Source organism: Corvus kubaryi, unplaced genomic scaffold (genome assembly GCF_017639235.1).
Source record: "Corvus kubaryi isolate FWS band 111438036 unplaced genomic scaffold, C.kubaryi_AGA036_p1.0 37394, whole genome shotgun sequence".
Classification (NCBI taxonomy): domain Eukaryota; kingdom Metazoa; phylum Chordata; class Aves; order Passeriformes; family Corvidae; genus Corvus; species Corvus kubaryi.
Genome location: NW_024581133.1, coordinates 11,429,364 through 11,447,800, shown reverse-complemented (window position 1 = coordinate 11,447,800; position 18,437 = coordinate 11,429,364). Strand labels below are relative to the sequence as shown.

At 45.5% G+C, this 18,437-nt stretch overlaps 1 protein-coding gene across 2 annotated transcripts in view; it reads right to left on the bottom strand.

The window, feature by feature from the left end:
• SMAD3 (SMAD family member 3) overlaps positions 1-18,437 on the bottom strand; it is a 68,423-nt gene that overhangs the window by 17,768 nt on the left and 32,218 nt on the right. The window contains exons 2-3 of one of the 2 annotated variants that reach the window (XM_042039483.1): positions 1,250-1,443; positions 378-482 (exon numbers count right to left, since the gene is read on the bottom strand). In XM_042039483.1, the coding sequence (XP_041895417.1) occupies positions 378-482; positions 1,250-1,443 (299 nt within the window). Of the gene's footprint in view, positions 1-347; positions 483-1,249; positions 1,444-18,437 lie in introns of both variants that reach the window. The other variant, XM_042039481.1, reaches the window with a different exon arrangement.

The following is an 18,437-nucleotide window of genomic DNA, read 5'->3' as shown; positions in this document are numbered from 1 at the left end:
GCTACATAAATAGAAGAGCTCAATTCCATCAGAAATTTGGAGAATTTTACTCAAAATGGCTGGATTTCATTCAAATCTCAACCTGGTAAGGGAACATCCAGTTTAGATTTCACAATAAACTGAGGACGTACCACTGAATGAAGAGGTCAGTTTAAAACCAACAAGACAAAGCCATGAACAGCACTGTTGGGTGCCCACATTTACAACTTCCAGCTATTTCTGCACAGGTTCCCACTCTAGCTCCAGAGGAACGATGGAAAGAAAGATTCCCAGTGTGGGATCCCCAGCCAGGATTCCCTGTGCTCTCTGACCCTTCCCTCTGCTCCTGTATGGAAGACACAAGGTACCTGGAATGTAGTTGCTCTGGGGCTCGATACCTGCTGGGAAGTTAGTGTTCTCTGGGATTGAGTGGCTGTAGTCATCCAGGGGCGGGAATTCGGCCGGAATCTCCGTGTGCCGAGGCACCAGCACCGGAGGCAGCACTGGGAAGAAAAACAAGGAACAGCTTTAAAATAAAGTGATTGAAACAGCAGAAAACGAGGAGAAACCAGTTTGGAGTAACAGCCCTAAATACATGGAATACAAAGAGGCTCACTAAGGGACAGGATTTGATGTTTGCTTCTAGAGTAACAGCAGCAGGAGAAGATGCTGTTTATTCCCAGCAGGTCTCAGCTGGGAATGGATACAGCTTATCAGCGCATACCTGGTTTCTCTGCCCCTTCCCAGAAACAGCTCTGCTTGAAAAACGATTTAAGAGAAGTTGCACCCCATGATTTCCAAGGAATGAGTTTCCCATAGGACGGAGCAGGCAGGTGGGATTAGCATAAACATCCTGCCTGGCTCTGCAGATCTGTGTTGACATGCAGCAGAAGCTGCTGCAGCCCCAGATCAAAGTCCCTTCCAGAGGCAGGAGGAGACTCCAGAACAGGAAGTTGGGAGCTGTTCTTAGACCCAGCTCAACAGTTTATCCTTAATTTAACACCAGCAGCGAGGGATGCACAGAACACTGCCATGGTTCCTGCTGGGGGTTGTTCATGTGCACGCAATGCAACACTGGGAACCTGGAACCTGCTCACTTGGATTTCATCAATTCCCAAAGATATTTTCCCCCTGAGTGCAGGTTCATAAATTATTCTATTCCACACAGTCAGGGATTACCACCACCAACAGACCCGCTGTGCCTGGGAATGCCCTCGGAGATGCCTCCTGCTGCAGGAGAGGCTGAGGACAGGCAGGGCTGTGGTGGTACCTGGGGTCTCCACTCTCTGGTAGTGGTAGGGGTTCACACAGACTTCGTCCTTCTTCATGTTGAAGGCGAACTCGCACATCTCCATGGCGCGCAGCTCGTGGTGGCTGTGCAGGTCCGGCCAGCGCCACAGGCGGCAGTAGATGACATGGGGGAGGCCCTTCCTGTGGGACACCTGGAGCCGCCCATCCAGGGATCTGCAGCACAGCACAGGGAAGAGTGGTTAGCCCGGGATTAGCACAGGGGGCTCCTATCCCGGCACGGTCATCAACACCTGGCACTGGCAGGAGGCTGCTGGTCCCTGTCTTCGGGCCAAGGATTTACCTCCAACAGCAGTAAAATCATGGAATTACTGAACGGTTCAGGTGGGAAGGGACTTCAAAGCTCATCCCATTCCACCCCCTGCCAGGGAAGGGACACCTTCCACTATCCCAGGTTGCTCCAAACCCCGTCCAACCTGGCCTGGGACACTTCCAGGGATCCAGGGGCAGCCACAGCTTCTCTGAGAATTCCATCCCAGCCCCTCACCACCCTCACAAGAAACAATTCCTTCCCGATAGCCCACCTACCCCTGCTCTCTTTTAGTCTGAATCCATAGCCCCTTGTCCTGTCTCTCCAGGCCCTCATCCCAAGTCCTTCTCCAGCTCTCCTGGAGCCCCTTTAGGCACTGGATGAAGCATCCACAACAAACAATATTTTTTCACGTTAACAGCCTTGCTCTGGATTTATTTTTATGTTTGGGTATCTGGATTTTTTTAAAACTAATTTTATGGTTGATTAGGAGGCCAAGACAAAAGCTACAGTCAGTAAGAACACAACAACGTAGCGGTACTCCTTAAACACTGCCGTGTCCTAAACAAGCAGGGTGCTTGCACAACTCTCAGCAATCTCTGCTGTGCTTGAAAAGGTGTTACATCTTAAAATGTGTGCTAATAAACCCGGACTTTCAAAACACAGACACATGAATTTTCCTTGTGACAAAATCAATATATAAATACCTTTAATGTAAATTTATCTACTATGTCTATATAAAGTTCAGGAACCTCACAAACAACCAAGGCTTCCAGTTTAATTTTCCAAGTTGCAGCTTGAAAGCAAGTAAGAGGTTTTACAGCATTGCTTATTTTTATTTTTATATCTACCCTGTGTCTCCTCCAGTTCACTTTTCACCTAATCCCATCCTCATCCCAGAAAAGCCTCTTCCTAGCAAACCTTCCTGGGAACCAGGACAAGAGTGCTCAACTCCCCTCCAGCAGAGGAAAAAGCTGGAGCAGGGTCTCCTCGGTGCTGGATGAATGGGAACGGCCCCCAGGCACTTCCTTTGAAGTCTAACCCTTCATTTCCCTTGCTTTTCCTAATGGCCCAAATGAAAGACTTCAGGGCTTTGGTGAAATGAAATACTTCTCTTTTTTAATTTGTCAAAGAGAGAAAAAAATAAAGAAAATTGAAATTTTACTTGGAATTATTTCCCCTGGTTCTTTGTGTTGGCAGCCGAGTTAGAAAAACAAAACAAACTCAAAGCAAAACACACAAACAATTATTCCAAAGAGGCTGGGCACCTCTTGGCTGCCCTAGGAGAGTTTTCCCAAAAGCTCCTCTGGCAGAGCTTGGTACCACACACATCTTTGCGAACACTGCTACAACAGGGAAGGCAAAACATAACTGATTCCAGCAAAAATTGGGGGAATATTCCCAAGGAGAGTGCCAGTGGCTAGACCTGAGTTTCTGGGCAAGGTGGGAATTTTGGTGTTGATTTCATTGGAGCCAAGACTGGAGTTACGTGCTCTCAAAATTAATCAGGTTGGGAAAACTTTTAAAAAACAGATACGAAAAATGTGAAAATATTCACTGACTTTAGCAAAAAGAGAGGAGGCTGAGACAAGGAATAAACCAGGAGTGCTTCTCCATTCCCCTCACCTTTCCTTTGCCTGCTTGGCAGCATATTTTGCACCCAAGTGAGGAAAAAGGAGAGAATATTCCAAGTATCCCACAGGAGACACAGTTGTGGGAAGTGTTATTCCTGCTCCCAGTCTCTGCAGGCACATGGACATCGTGGATTTGGGTTGAGCAGCTAAGGTGGGGCACTAACACAAAACGTGTTTGACTTTGGGGTTATTTCCAAGGATGGAGCTCTCCCTAATTCCCCAACAACAAACTTCCCAATGGGCTGGAGGGGAAAGGGCTCTTCCTCCCATCATCCCAGGGCTCTGGCATGGATGCTGCCCATAACACAGAAGGAGATTGAATTCTCTGCACTCTTTATCTAAAGAGACTTTTTGAAATGACAGAGCCATCTGGTTTATTTTCAAATCCAGCAACCTCCCCCTCTCCCCTCCATAAGGAGATAAGGTAAAAGGAATTCTATTCCCCCAAAGCCCTGGGGGTTCACTGGGTTTTTCTGGTTGGGAAATCTCTCCTCAGGCTCCCCATTGAGGGACTTGGGACAAAACAGCATTGTCTGCACATTGTCCTTGGGAATGTGGCTGAGGAACAGGGCAGCTCCATTTCCTCCTGCTGTCCTGCCCCAACCCTCCAGGAGCATTTTCCTCAGCCCTCAAGGAGTATTTCTTCCCAAGGAACAAACACCTGGTGTGGCTGAGATGGGACAGGAGATAAGATGAGCCAACACTGTGCTCTGCTCAGGGCAGCCCTGCGGGTGACCCCAGCCCGTGTCCCACATCGCTGCGCAGAGCCATCCCATAATAAACTCCAGGGCACACACAACTTCTTCCCTCTCCTGTTCTGAAGCACAGGCTGATCCCAAACCATCTCAGGATATCCAGACTTCATTAAAATTAGCAGAATCTAAGCACCCAAATTTCCCTTGGGATGCAGAATTGTTCCTCCCTTTTACCTCTCCTTGAACCAGCCTGGGCTGAGCAGCTCTCCCTGTACAACTGCCTTGATCTATTTATTATTCCATACTATTTAACAGGATTTCTTTTAAAATTATCAGTATTCTTTGGCCAAAATTTAGTACTGGATTGTTCTCTAAAAAATCAGTACAATTTACGTTGGTGGGCCACTTTGTCATCCAAATCTTTCTACATGGCATGGAGTCCTTGAGAACCAAAAAACCCCTCGGGGTGAGCACCTTTAGGATGGATCCATCTTTACAATCCATTTTCCAGGAAAATTTACCACACAAAGCTGCCTCTCCAAGTCCAAATGCTGCTCAAAGAGCAAAGGGCAACAGTGAGGCTTTAACAGCAAAACCAGAGAGGGGAGGGCAAAAGAATGACAGAAACATTGAAGCTTTATTTTTAAACAATCTGCTTGAAAAACGGTGAGGATTAAACAGGAGAACATTGCGTAACCTGAATTTGATTTCCAGGCCTGATTGGGGTTTTTTCTGGTTGTTTGGGGTTTGTTGTTGTTGGGGTTTTTCTATTGTGTTCGTTCTGTGGTTGCTTTTTTAAACCGTATTTAATTTGTAAGATCCTGGATTGCGAAAGACAAAAAACCCACCCCACATTCTGAAATATTTTGGTTATTTTATTTGTTCCTCTTTGAGCACTTTGCAACTATCTTTAGATGGATACTGAAACTCTTCTTTGCACCCATTCTCCTGCTTTAAAAGCAAAGCTGAAATCTGTGGTGCAAAAATCAGGAGTGTAAATTAAGCAAAGTGATCTAAGCAATAAAATATTTTTGTCCAGGTTGGAAAACTTCAGATTTACTCCATTAGAGATCCAATCCCTTCCCTTCCCCATCAGTTTTATATCCCTGTCATTAATCTTCCAAGAGAGCAAAATGCTGAAAAACTCAAGTATCCAGTAACACCAACATGTGCAAAAAGGGAGAAGGAAAAAAGAAAACCAATCAGGAAACAAAAGTCGAAATTATTCATTTTAAAAATCACAAGCAGGAGCTGGTTTTTAAAGCCATGACTAATAAGTTGCCAGTTACTCTAAAATTCACCAAGAACTGTGGTCACAGGCTGTGATTTTCTTCTGAGCACAAAATATGATAAGTAGTTCCTTACTGGCTCTGCATCTGGGCTGCACCAGGAAAATTAGCATTTATTCTTGTAGCACAATCTGGCTTTTGTGGGCAGAGCTCTGTAATATCCACAGGGCTTCACTGAGCAGTTGGATAAGATCTCAACTTTCCCTCAACAGCGGCCAAATCAACAAGAGCAAATAAAAAAATGACCCATGCAGCACATTTGTAACTCCAAAGCTGATCCTCTGCCATCTCTTTCCCCTCAATTTGCTCAGCATCACTGAATTTTCCATTTTCTGGGGCACTTTTAACAGTGCTGTCATTCAAGTTCTGGAAATAGAAGTCGCCGTGTCAAGCTGAGGTTTGCAATGCACTGCCAGAGAGGAAACTAATAATTAATACTCCTGTTTAGCACTTAGGATTTATAGATTAAAATAATTAACAAATTTGTAATTTTCAACACTTCTCTATGGAGAGGGGAAGTTTTTACTGCCCTCAAACAAATGGAGTTGAAGGATTTTCCCAAAGCAAAAGGAAAGTTTGTGGCAGAGCCAAAACTAGGAAGGAATGAGGAATAAATCTCTCCCTCAATACTGTCAATGATCACCCCTGTTTTGTGCTGGTAACTCTCTCATCTGCTTTTTCTTCCCTCTAAAATCCTCATTTGGATTTAGAAGGAAACCACAGATCCTCTACAAAGCCACCCACAGCATCAGGTAAAGATCTGAAGGTGAAGAGCAATTCCCTTTTTCTTCTGGTGCTGCAGAATTCTTCTGCTCAGGTCTCGTTTGTTCTGGGTTTGCAAAGGCACTGATAATAGAAAACTTATCAATATCTCTTGTGTAAATGGTTCTTTACCTGCCTACTTCCATCCCAGTCTTCCCTAAGGCTTTGCAGCCTCCCCCTTCCCCCTCTCCAGAGCTGAAGAACTCCAGCCCTGGGAGTTGATGTCAGGATCAGATTATGACAGCATGAGTCATTTATTAAGATTCCAGTAAGCTCTTTAGCAGGTGCCTTGAGACCATATTTTTCAGAGTCTAATTTCACATTCAGACATAAGTACATTTTATTGGTTTACCATAAACTCTCCGCCCATTGTTGCTGCTCTCCTGCTCTGCTGCTCCTGGATCCACAGAGCTGTGTCCCCTTCCACTCTCACGTAACACCTCAGTTTAATTTAGATTTCTTTAAAGCTATGCAGAGATCTCATTTTCTCATATACCATCAACTATTTTTTCCCCTGTATTTTTTACTGATCTCTGTTATTTACACCCGCTCTGTTTCTGCCCCAGCTACAGGACATTGGTTGGTGGCTACCAAACCCAGCTCCCTCTTCTCTATTTTTAACCATTTTGTAATTTTATGCCCCTACATCTCTTTCAGCTCCTCCTTTTCCCGATAGTCAGGAGCACAGAAAACAGATAAGATATCCCAGAGGCCCAACCACACACCCTCCTACCTCAGAAAGGATGGAATATATCCTAATGCTTAATTAACGCTTCATCGTAAACACACTTCCAAACTTCTTAACATGCATTCCTATATTTCTGTCTTTTCTCCACAGAAAGTAAGGGATAGAAGTGGAATTTGAGGCCATGTTTCTGAAGGTATTGCATCCCAGGCACCTCTTAAATGTGAAATCCAGTTTTTCTAAGCAGTCCTGGTCCTTTTATTTATTTCAGCAAAGTTTATTGGCCCAGATCCGTGTCAGACTCATCTAAATTGATTTGTGCTTGAGCCTTAAGGGTGCAGGGAGTGAACACAGGAGAGGTTTCTGTACGTGCCTTTTTGAAAAGTCATTTATCAGAGCTCGTCATTTCTTCCCAGATTGCTGTATTTAACTCCAGTGCTGAAATCCAAAACCCAACACACTTTCATCCAACCGAACCAGCAACTTCCTCTCTCCCAGGAGATTCCAGGCATACTGATGGGGCCGTGTGTTTGGATGGGCAGGGCAGTTTCATAAGGAGAAAAGGGACGGATGGAAATGCCAAGGAAATTCAGATAATCTTCCATAACCCAGAGCACATTCTGAACAAAAGCATTTCAAGAAAGACTGAATTACTGGAACACACGGCAATCAAAAAGAAAAAAGGCAAATCAAAAAGGCAAAAAAAGGTGTTGTAAAACTCAGTTATTCAGTCAGCTGAATGGTACTTACACTGATTTACATTTAGTATCTAGTTTCTCTGTGCATCTTCTTGATGCTGTAGGGAAAAAAATCCTCCTATTTTCACTGAAATCAAGAGAGTTCTGCAAATTAGCATCAGCTGCTGATATATAACCCAGATAAACCAGAGCAAAAGAACCCAGAAAAGAAAGGAAAAGGAAACTCATGTGCTGCACAGCACTTGGACAGAAGCCTTGCACCAAGAACTGCTGCCCCAAATATGTGTCTGCTAACAAAAGCAAAAGGGATTATCAGAGGGAGTGGGGGAAAACGACAGTTTTAAGACCTTGGCCTCCCCTTCACAATATATACAATTCCCAGTGCCTTCAACAGAACCTTCATATAAATACCAGAGTCAGAACTGGCTCCTCAGACAAATGTTTGTGCATTCTATCAAGTTGGGACAAAGCCAACATTTCTTATGGAAACATTTCTGGTGGTCCTGGACAAAGAACATGTTTACTTTATAGCAGATATAGCTAAAAATACACTGTGCTCCAGCCTCCAATTATCTTGTTTGGAATAGTTTGAGGCTACTCAAGGTTCGTTGCTGTTATTTTCTTTATTATATAGTGAAAATGTTGCTGCTTTTCCTGTAATTTGAAAAGCAGCTATTTCCAGGTTGGCCATCTGTGTTTGGACCTCCCCCGCATGGATAATGAGATCCAGGGTGAAATTTTCCAGAATGCCCATCTCCCATTTTCAAAAGCAACGTAAGGCAGAGATCAGTGCTTTGCTGGAATTACACAGGCCTTTTAAATCTTCCCTTAATCCCACTGGCTCTGTGTTACATTGCTTTTCAAGATGGGTTAGCAGCCACTCAGATATGTAGTTATTTGCACAACCAGTAGCAATTAACAGCACACCACAAACAAGGGGACCTGGTCCCACAAACTTCCTCCAACCTCCTCCCCAGCCCCTCCGCAGGGATGTCCTTTGGGATCCATCCCACACGTGCTCAGATGCTCCGTGAGGGGATCTGGTCTCCATTAGGCTGCTCTGCCTTAAATAAAATCCAGTTTGCTTACAAAAAACTTTCTGGCTTCCTTATCAGTCAGTCTCTCCTCTTCTCCCAGAGAATTATCCACCTCTCTATTCCAAATGAGCTTTCCCAGCTCCAGCATTGTAGTGAATCAGTTCTGGGTGAATCACTTCCCATGTGCAGCCCGTGTGCTTCATCCCAGAGAAGATTCCCACAGGCTTTCCTCCCTAATCCTGATGACACAGAGCTGCCCAAACAAACCCCGGAGTTTCCACGCGGAGTTTCCACAAGGAGTTAACAGAAGGTGTGTGCTGAGGTGAAAAGGGTAGTGGAAGAAGGCTCTGTTAATTTTACAACTCCGTGAGTCACCAGCGATGCAGGAGAAATCCAGCTCCAAAAGCAAACCCAAAAGAGTGGGATGTCTTTGGGGAGCGCTGCAGATTTCAGATGAAACGCCTCATTAAAAGCTCACACAAGTTAATAATTTACAGTCTCTTCTGTCTGTAATTACCAGTGAAATCAGAGACTCTGCAAAAGTCCAGGTGTGTTTGGAGGAAAAACTTTGTAAACTTCTCTGTCTCATAATCAACTTTTACAACGCCTCTGAGGAGGCTGAGGGCAGACAGGAGGTATTGGTGCTTTTGGGGTTGTTACTCTTACTTGGGGGCTGGTTCTGTACAGTAAGAAAAAAGGGTTCTTTGGACCAGAGAGGTGGAAAAAGCTTCAGTTGAAATAGTTTTTTCCCCCACCTCAAACTCTCAGCAGCAAAAAGGAAGCTGTGTATGGGGCCCACCTGAAAGCTTCCTTTCTTCCTGTAACTCTCCAGAGCAGTGGCAAGAGTTGTTTTCAGGCTGCCACTCACAGCAGAAGTCACTCCCTCAGCCACCCCCTCCAGCCAAGATAATTATCTTATTCATGGAAGCCAAATTCTGCTTCCCTAAATTACAGATTATGTTTAAAAAAACTGAGAAACTTTGAGAAAAAGAGGGGGAAGAGTATCTTATCTTCCCCATGCTGCAAGACACGAGGAATTCTCTGCTCACCAAAAATGTGATTTTTCCATGGTGCTGCTGTCTGGATGCACCATTTCCCTCTCTCCTTCACTCTTCCCTGCCCTGGTGCTCCTGGAGCGAGGATATCTAATTCCAAAGCTGAGCTCTGACTAATGCAGGATGTGTGGGAGAGCAGCTCCATGAATAAGAGCTCTCCAAAGCACCAGGATCACGCTAAGTCACTCTTATCACCCAAACAGGATCTCCAGCGTGTGCGTGCACAGGGGCCTTCCTGTGAGGGTTTGATCATTGCTATTGCTCCACGGAAATCCAGCTGGGGTGACATAAAATGCTGCAGGAAAAAGCAAGTGGCTGAAATCAACACAAACAAATATCTTATTTTCATGTAAATGTCAGTAGTAATAAAAGCTTGAGGCCAGAAGTGATTAAAAAACAGTCCAGAAAACAACCCAGTATGAAAACAGATCACCTTTCAACGACCACAGGACACAGAACTGTTCCCAAATGAGATGTTTTTCAAAAGTTTTCCATGAGGTGTCCATTACGAACAGCTGAAAATATCAACTGCATCCAAACTCACATTTAAGGAACAGAGAGCCATTTCAGGTACCTTTCCTGTTGTCAGTTCCCCCTTCCCTCCCTCCAAACTCACAAGAATATTTGATATTCACGCCCTGGGAACCTCACTGGATAAATGCCTAAACATTGAGCTTAAACCAGATCTTGAGCTCGCCAAGGAGAAGGAATGAGGAGGGAAGCAAACTCACAGGTAAATATTAGTTTGTACTTGAAAAAAGCCAGAGCACATTTTCAATCTGCTTTTGATTTTCATGCCAACCTCGTATCGTCCTCTGTCAACCACTGGAAGGCCAAGGTGACACAGGGGGACAAGCACCCGGTGTCTCTGGCACCTGCTCCAGGGGGACAGTGACACTGCCAGCCAAATGATGGGAAATGGCCAGCAGAATTCCAGAAACAAGGGATGTTTTTCTTCCTAATTTCCTTTCTGGCCCCTCTTGGCTGGTGCCTTCAATGCCAGGCCCACAGGAGGTAGGCTGGACTGTGTGTGTGGTTCCGGCACTCTCCAAAGGGCCATGGAATGCTGTTTGGGAATGCTCTCCTCCTCCTTGCTCCCACACAGGCCTCACACTACCACCTTCCTGGGCAATAATGCCAGATAAAGCCTGGAAGCTCCTTGAAGCCACAGGAGAGATCCCTCCTGGCCTGAAGCAGCAGCCCAATGCCCTCTGCTGTGCCCTGAACAGGAATCCAGAGAAGACAAAACAATTTCCACTTTCAAATCCTGAAGTGTTTTCAGCGTTCTACAAGTGCATAAATAAGTCTGTCCATCTCTGTGGTGCAGCCAGGATGAGAGGGACACCAAAACTCTGCGTGACAGCCAACACCAACATCCCAGCACTTTGATGTCACCATGAGACCACCACCGCTCGCTCCAAATCAAAGCTCCGGGGGAACTTCTGAGCAAGCCATAATCACTGTGCAGATGAAATGCAGACAGGAGACCCAGGAACACCACCCAGCTCCTCTAAACCAACATGCTGAGGCATAGAGGGGTAACACTCAATTATCGCCATTTTCTGTCTCCTCTAGAGCAGCAAAATGCACTTGCTGGGTGCCTGGGTCAGCAGTGACTCAGAGAACAGAGGGCTTTCCACTGAATCATCCACAGTTTTAAGCACCCTCCAGGTTCTGTTGATGGGAGATGTCTCACTACCTACACCTTCCCTAAATACTTCCTGGGCTGTCCCGGGCAGGAGAGTGAGGGACACAGCACAGACCAAGGGTGCAAAGAGCAGGAATTCTCTCGTAATACCTGGATGCTACAAAAAGGAATAATGGCCAAACACAGGTCGAGCAGCCCTGCTCACTCCCACAGCATGTGAGCATGGACAGAAACTACACAAAGATAGGGAAACAATGGGATAACTCACAAATATTTGACTTCACGAGTCAACACAGTTTTCTTTCCCCTCCCCTCGTGACTAAGCCTTTGGTCCACACACCCACTCCATCCTCAAAAAAACAACTCCATGAAACAAATGTGATTGCTCTAAAATACACAGAGGCAATGACCAACCAGCCTCCCCCTCACAGCACTCAGCCTATTTACTAAGAGTCTGCACCGTCTGCTCTGTTTGTAACAGGATCCAACTCCCCCTCTCAATGAGACATTAAACACCAACAAGTCCAACTCCTCTCCACTTTCCTTATCCCATTCCCAAACCTCCGAGTCTGCAGACAACATCTTTCTCCCAGATAAACTTGCTGATCACTCCTAGCTGCTTCCAGGGGAAGGACACTGCAGTGTTCAGTGTGCCAGCTGATCCCAAACCAGCACTCAAATCCATGGCAAGGGCTGTGCCAGAGGCTCCTGTCTTTCCCTAGGGGAGAGCACTGGCAGCTCCATGCTCTGCCTCCCAACATCCCTGAGCCTGTGAGCTCAGGCTTTGTGCCATGCCTTAACGGGTTAATCTGGCAGAGGGGAGATTTGGATTCAACATAAGGAAGGAATTCCTGCCTATGAGGATGCTGAGGCCCTGCCCAGAGAAGCTGCGGCTGTCCCATCCCTGGAAGTGTCCAAGGCCAGACTGGATGGGGCTTGGAGCACCCTGGGATAGGGGAAGGTGTCCCTGCCCATGGCAAGGGGTGAAATGGGACAGGATTTTTCATTAAAGTCCCTTCCCACCCAAACCTCTCTATTATTCTCTGATTCTGCACCTCAACTGTAACGTGTCTCTCTGTGCTGCCCAAGGACTGCTGGAGGAATGGCAAAGCCACTGCCTGCACCTGCAGCCAGAAACCCAGGTTCAGCCCCATCCTGGCAGACTTGCTGCATCAAACCTTACTCTAGAAACCTACTCGCCATCCAGAACCACTGCTCCAGACCACCCCTAGTACCCTTCCCAGCCATTTTCTGTTTGATACATTTTCCTACACAAAATTTAAGGAAACCCTCCCTGCCAATCCAAACCTCTGAAGCAAGTGAAGACCTACCCCTTCTTTTTCTTTTTAACAATCAAAACAACTTGCCTGTCCTTATGTCATCCCAGCTAATCTCCTCCTCCTCTCTGGCACATCAGATAAATATCTTGTTCCTCCAACCCATCAGAAAACACAGCTGCTAAAATTATCACTCTGACCCATCAATCACCCTCCTCTCTTACACTGTCCCATATCTCCTCCAAGGTATTAAGTTCAAAACCTTGTCCTCAAGGCACTCCAGCCCTCTTTGTAACACCCTTGAGAGCTCATCCCAACAGCAGCTTCTCCCAAATTCCAGACTGGACATCCCCCACATGCTTCCCTTTGGCTTCTCCTTCCCTCCCACCTCGGGCCCCTCTCCCTGCTTTTAGCAGCTTACAGCATTACAGTGGTGTAGAAATACCTTCCAGCCCTGAAGAGATGGAAGGATGATCCTTCACCATCTCATTTCCTTGGGAAGGCTGATTAAACTGAGAGCACCAACCAGGAACAACATGATGCAAGCAGACAAAAAGGTTTGCAGGGAGCAGATAGTGCAAATTATTGAAGTAATTAATACAGCCCATGGTTACAGTTTTCCCTGGATATTCCCAGGAGTACTGCCTTGCATCTTTGAGCCTGCCAGCTCCTCAGTAGAGGGACAGCCTGTATTTTCCCCCCTCTTCTAAAGCAATAAGCACGTTCTTGGCAGCTAAATTATTAATAAGGAACAAATGGTAATTGATTTATAGATGAGCCTGAAAAAGAAGATTTGTCTTCTTCAGTCTTTTAAGCCACTTTGCCCACATGGCTTTGGCTTTGTGCTGGTTCCATTGCCTCCAACATGTCCCACCCAAACCTGCAATGCAGCACATCCAGCTCCAAGTGATCTGTGGTTATGTGACCCCTTTACCTCTGTTGTATCTGACCACTGACCACATATTGCAAAAGAGAAACAAAGTGCTCATTGTTCCTCCTGTCTCACTCTCTTCTCAGTCGGCAAGAGAAAGCTTAACTGGATTAGTTCTTAAGACTTTATTTTTATCCGTTGTGAGCTTGTGAAAAAAAAAAATACTCATGGAAAAGATGAGTTTTGAATTCAGGCTTTAAATATGCTGAGCTTGGGGAATTAGCTCTCAGTGCTGGTGGAAAGTTCCACAGTTCTGGCCCAGGACTTCACACCAGAAGTCTCTATCCTGCTCCTCAGAGCACGACTTTCTCGCATTTCAGCTCCAGCACTTGCAACAACAATCTGCACTCCTGTTTTGCTGCCTAACCTGAGGATCTCTGGGAAGGTCTTCCCCCTGTATGGATCTGGGCTTCCTTGTGAGACAGGCGGGAGGAGCGGCCCAGAGAGCAGCTACTCCACAGGCTCTTCTGTTTATTGCAATTACCAGCACTACACACACACCCCACTGCTTTCACAACATTCCCCACAACTTGTTTGGCACCAAGGACTGATCAGCAGCCAGCCTGCCACAAACTCAACCTTTCGGAGGCTGACCCGTGGCTTTACTGAAAGCAACCCAAATTTTGTTTCTAGAAACATTATGGAGATGACATGTAAAACACAGCACTGCTGCTTAAAGGCTGGCTGAATCCCAAACAATGGGAGCTCTTCCACGAGGCAAAAACAGACCTTCAAAGGCTTGTGGGCAAATATACTGTCACTGAATATTTTGTCATGGAAGCAAGAGCCTAAAAATATAACAGGAGCAGATAATGCAGTGAGACAGCCCAGCGCACATCCTGCCTGTGCTCTGTAAACACCCCGATGCGAACTGGCACCATTGTACAAATCAGGCCACCCATACCAAAAAGTAGGACAGTGGTTTGTGATCAACTGCAGCCTCCATCCCAGAGCCCCTGTGCTCCTCACCCCAGAAATCCCTCTCCATTTGGGAAGAGTGGTGGGAAGCTCTGGTGGGAGCATGGCTGGGTTGTCTCAGGAATTGGGACAGGTGAGGAAGGGGCACTTTGGGGTCCCATCCCTGCACCCAGAGCTGCACCACGTCCTGCCCACAGCAGGAAACCCAGGCTGGGGATGTGCTGATTCACCACGAAGCTGTAATGCTGAAAATACTCCTCCTCCTCCCTGCCAGGGGAGGGCTGTTGGTACAAATCAAAGATAAAACACGAGTGCCCTGGGTAACTGGAACACATCATATTCTGCATTCCTCGCTCCCATTTGCAATATTTGGGCTTGAAGGGGAAAATATTTTGTTTAGCATAAATGAGAGAATGGTAAAAACCATACCAGATTGAAAAAAGTGAGGCTCTGGGGACACAGCTCTCCAACAGAGCAAAGTGAGATGAATTTCTTGTTCTAGCAGATATAGCTTAGCTAGATTTGGTAATTAAACCCAAGTTCTCAAAATCTTCAGGTGCTTTTAAAGTGTTTTATTCTTATCAAAATGGTCCCCATTGCTCTCAATGCTTTTCTGTGAATACAAGTGGCAGTTCCCTCCTGTGCAAGTGTGCAAGGACATTGGAAACACTCCAGGAGTTCCAACACCACAAAAACAGATGTCAAAACTTGAAATCATTAATGCAGTTATGCATAACAGTCCTCAGAACAAGAAGCCCTAAACAAGCCTAGGGTAGAACACAGGAGCATTCAGACAGTGTAATCTATGTTCAGAACCTCCCCTGTGCCCAGAGCTATGGAAAGTTCTCAGGTGGAAGAGGGGATCCAGACAGGCAAACAAAAGTAGGCTCCCCAAACCTGAAAGGTTTGTTGCCTTCCAGGAGAGCTCTCCAGGTGAACCTGTGTGCGCTCATGTGCACATGGAATGAATTCAGCAAATTCCATTCCAGCCCTTCACACACACTGGCTCTTGAGGATACCAATTGTTTTATGGCAGCACCCACTAATCCCCGCTAAACCCCAACCAAATATCAGGGCTACTACACAATCAGCAGAGGAGAGAAAGTCCCTGACCCAGGAATTTCCATTTCCAGCAGGATGAACAGGTAAATGAGACAGACAAACAGGAAGGAGCAGTTATCCCAGGAGCAGATACTATGTACTGGGGTGTGAAGTGGCTTCATGGAAAGAAGAAATTAAGAACATCCCCATCCCATTCTTCCTGCAGCAATTAATCAGATTTCACTTTCAAAACATGGGTGCTAAAGTCCAGGTGAGCAAATCCTGGGAAATACTTGGTTTCTTTTTACAGGCAGGTAAAGAAAAGAGGGGAAAATACAAGCTAAGAACTGAAAAGATACATTTTTCTGAAAATCAGAGTGGCATCAGGAAGGGAAGGCTGTGGGGAAATGTGTATATGAGTAAAGCAAAATTCTTTCTGCTTTCCTCTGCTGATCACCCTTGATAAATTATCATGACTCTTTAGGGATTCTTTTAAAATCTGTTTTTTATTATTACTCCTACTTTTAAGGAAGATAAGATTGTCTCTGCCTTTGAAACTTCCACAAAGGCCACACACTCCCACACAGAAGGATTTCACTGCTATAAAAGCTCTGGCTGTTCAGCCAGCTACTACTTCATAATAAAAAAAGCAGCACGGATGGCTACAGGAGGCACTAATATGGAAACCATGCAAAAAGGTGGCATTGGGATTTCTTGAGCACTTGATATTAAGAATAAAATAAAAAAGAAATAAAATAAAATTAAAGAGCTGAAAGGGCTGGAGCAGGGCCAGGGTGCCCATTTGGGGGAATCCTTCCCTGACCAAGGCTGCTGCATTCTTGACTCACAAGTGAAGGTGCATCCAGCGGCTTCGTTAGGTGCTGGCTTGGCAAAAGCATTTCCTGCTAATGGCTTCTTAATTGTTTTCTGACAGACGTGACACATTCCCCAGAGGGCTGTGGAGCCAGAAATTTGGAATGCACGCTGCCATTTGTCACCGGGGGTGTGAGGCAGCAGCCACCTGCTCCCCAGCCCTGCCATCCCCACCTGCTGATGTGCCTGGAAAGCTCCGAGTGAGGTACCCAGGGAACGACCCCTCCCTACCCACGGTGGCATTCCAGAGGCCACTTGGCATTTGCTGGACTTTGTACATCAGCTCCATTAATTTAACTATTCAATCTAAGCATGTCCTCAGAGGGCCCTGCAGAATTCCTCGATAGAGGCAGAGATTTGCTGTGCTCAGTTAGGATGAAAGAGACCTTGAAATCTTAAAACACTGCTGTTCTCTTAGATAATGAAGTGTTTTAACAAATAAAAACAACATTTTATTTCAACCCCAGCAGGCAGTCTTGTCTAAGGTACCTCAAGGCAACAGCTATGAATTCTGATTTAAAGAGAATATTCACTCCACTCTGCTCCAAGTCTATCTGAATAAACGCCAACTTATTTAGCATTTTGCTTCCTGCTGCAAAGATTCCACTGTTGTAGGCCTGGCCTGCAAGGAAAAACAACATGGAATATCATGTGTCACTTCCTTTTCATCCCATGCAAACCTGGGCTCAGCTCAGGGGTGGGTACAGGCACCCTCCTTTCACCTCAGCTTTCAGGCACAATAAATTAAGAAGGGTGGGCCTCCACTCAAAGCAACTTTTCTTTAAAGCTCTGTATTCATCAAATCCCTTCAGAACAAGTTCATTTGAATATATTTAATTTTACTTGGAGACTGATAATAGCTCGAGTGTATTGCATCATCTTCACTAGAACAGTAATGCCTTTTAAGTTTCTTTTTAGTAGCTGCCTCAGACATGCCTTAGATAATTTTGTTGGCCAACTGAGGACTAATGCAAGACATATTCTATGAATAAATGCATTTCCAGAGCCTCGGTCTCAGAAGGTGATTTTGCAAATGGCCAATGAGAAATACCTCCTTTGAAGTGTTCCTGGAACTTAAACCACTGATCAAATTCTACCAAAAAAGGCTCAGAGAAATGTTACTTCAGACTGGGTTTATCTTTCCTATAAATGCAAACTACTGCATTAAAAACAGAACTTTCCCCTATTAAATGTGCACTTTCACAGCTTGGGAGTATTTAACTGAGGTGCCTAAAGACAACATTTCATTTTCTTTCTTGGAACAGTTGAAAAAACTTAAAACCAAAGTTTTCACTGAATGGAAAAGCTAACTCCAAGTATCTTTTCCCTAAAAATAAAGGATGAAGTTGCACCAGCCTGTGTGAAGGACCCAGTGACACAGAGTTAACACCACTCCAGCCTGCTGTGCTCCAGAAAGGATTTCCCAGCCAGAAGCTTCCTGGTTTTTCCTTATCCAAAAGATTCCTCCATGGCTGAGGATCCAGACCTTTCTGTCCTGGTGGTGTAAATCATTGCATAAGGTCCATGGAAAGGGGAAAAGAGAGTTCTTGAGCTCTGTGGGAATCTCTGGGCACTCCCCAACTCCCCAGCAGGGCATTTACTCTCTTGTTTCAACACACTTAATTTGATTGTCTACCTCCTGAAGCAATCCTGGCCCAAGCTGCCCAAGCCCCACTGGGTTTGTACTTCACCAGTGAAATCCCAATACACTCTGCCCAAAATTCAGCAAAGCAGAAAATGCACCGGTTTCTTCCTAACACAGCACTCTAAAAACAGTCTGGTGGATATTTTGGGGAGGGAACAGGGAGCGGAGCCTGGTGCACAGAAGGATTCAGGACATCTCTCCTTTGAGATTATTTTGCTCTACTTTGTCACAACATTAAACCTCTGACTTACACTTTACACAGAATGTTTACAACACGTGGACAAATTTAGCGGTATACATTTTTCAAACTTGATTCCTTTCACACAGAGATTCCTTTAAGATATTCCTTGTGTTAACAGTAAAATCCCAGCACTTTCCATATGCAGAAGGCTCCAGAATGGCATTGCTGGCAGGTCTTAATGCAGCTGAATGATGGCATTGAGCCCCTGCATTGCTTCAAGGACAACCTTAAAAAATCCCACCAAGGGAAGCCTCAAAAAATACACCAAAGCAGCCCAAAACTCGGGCAGATCAGAAGTGCCTTCCTTTAAATCAGCAGACATTTCAAAGAAAGCACACAATGGTGCTGCCAACTCGCCCTTGATGGAACATTTTGTTTTAAAAGGCTGTTTTACAACGAGGCTGTTTTCTCCTTGTCAGGATCACAGGAATCCTCAAGACACCCATGCTGAGAGTGCTGTCAGCACTGCAC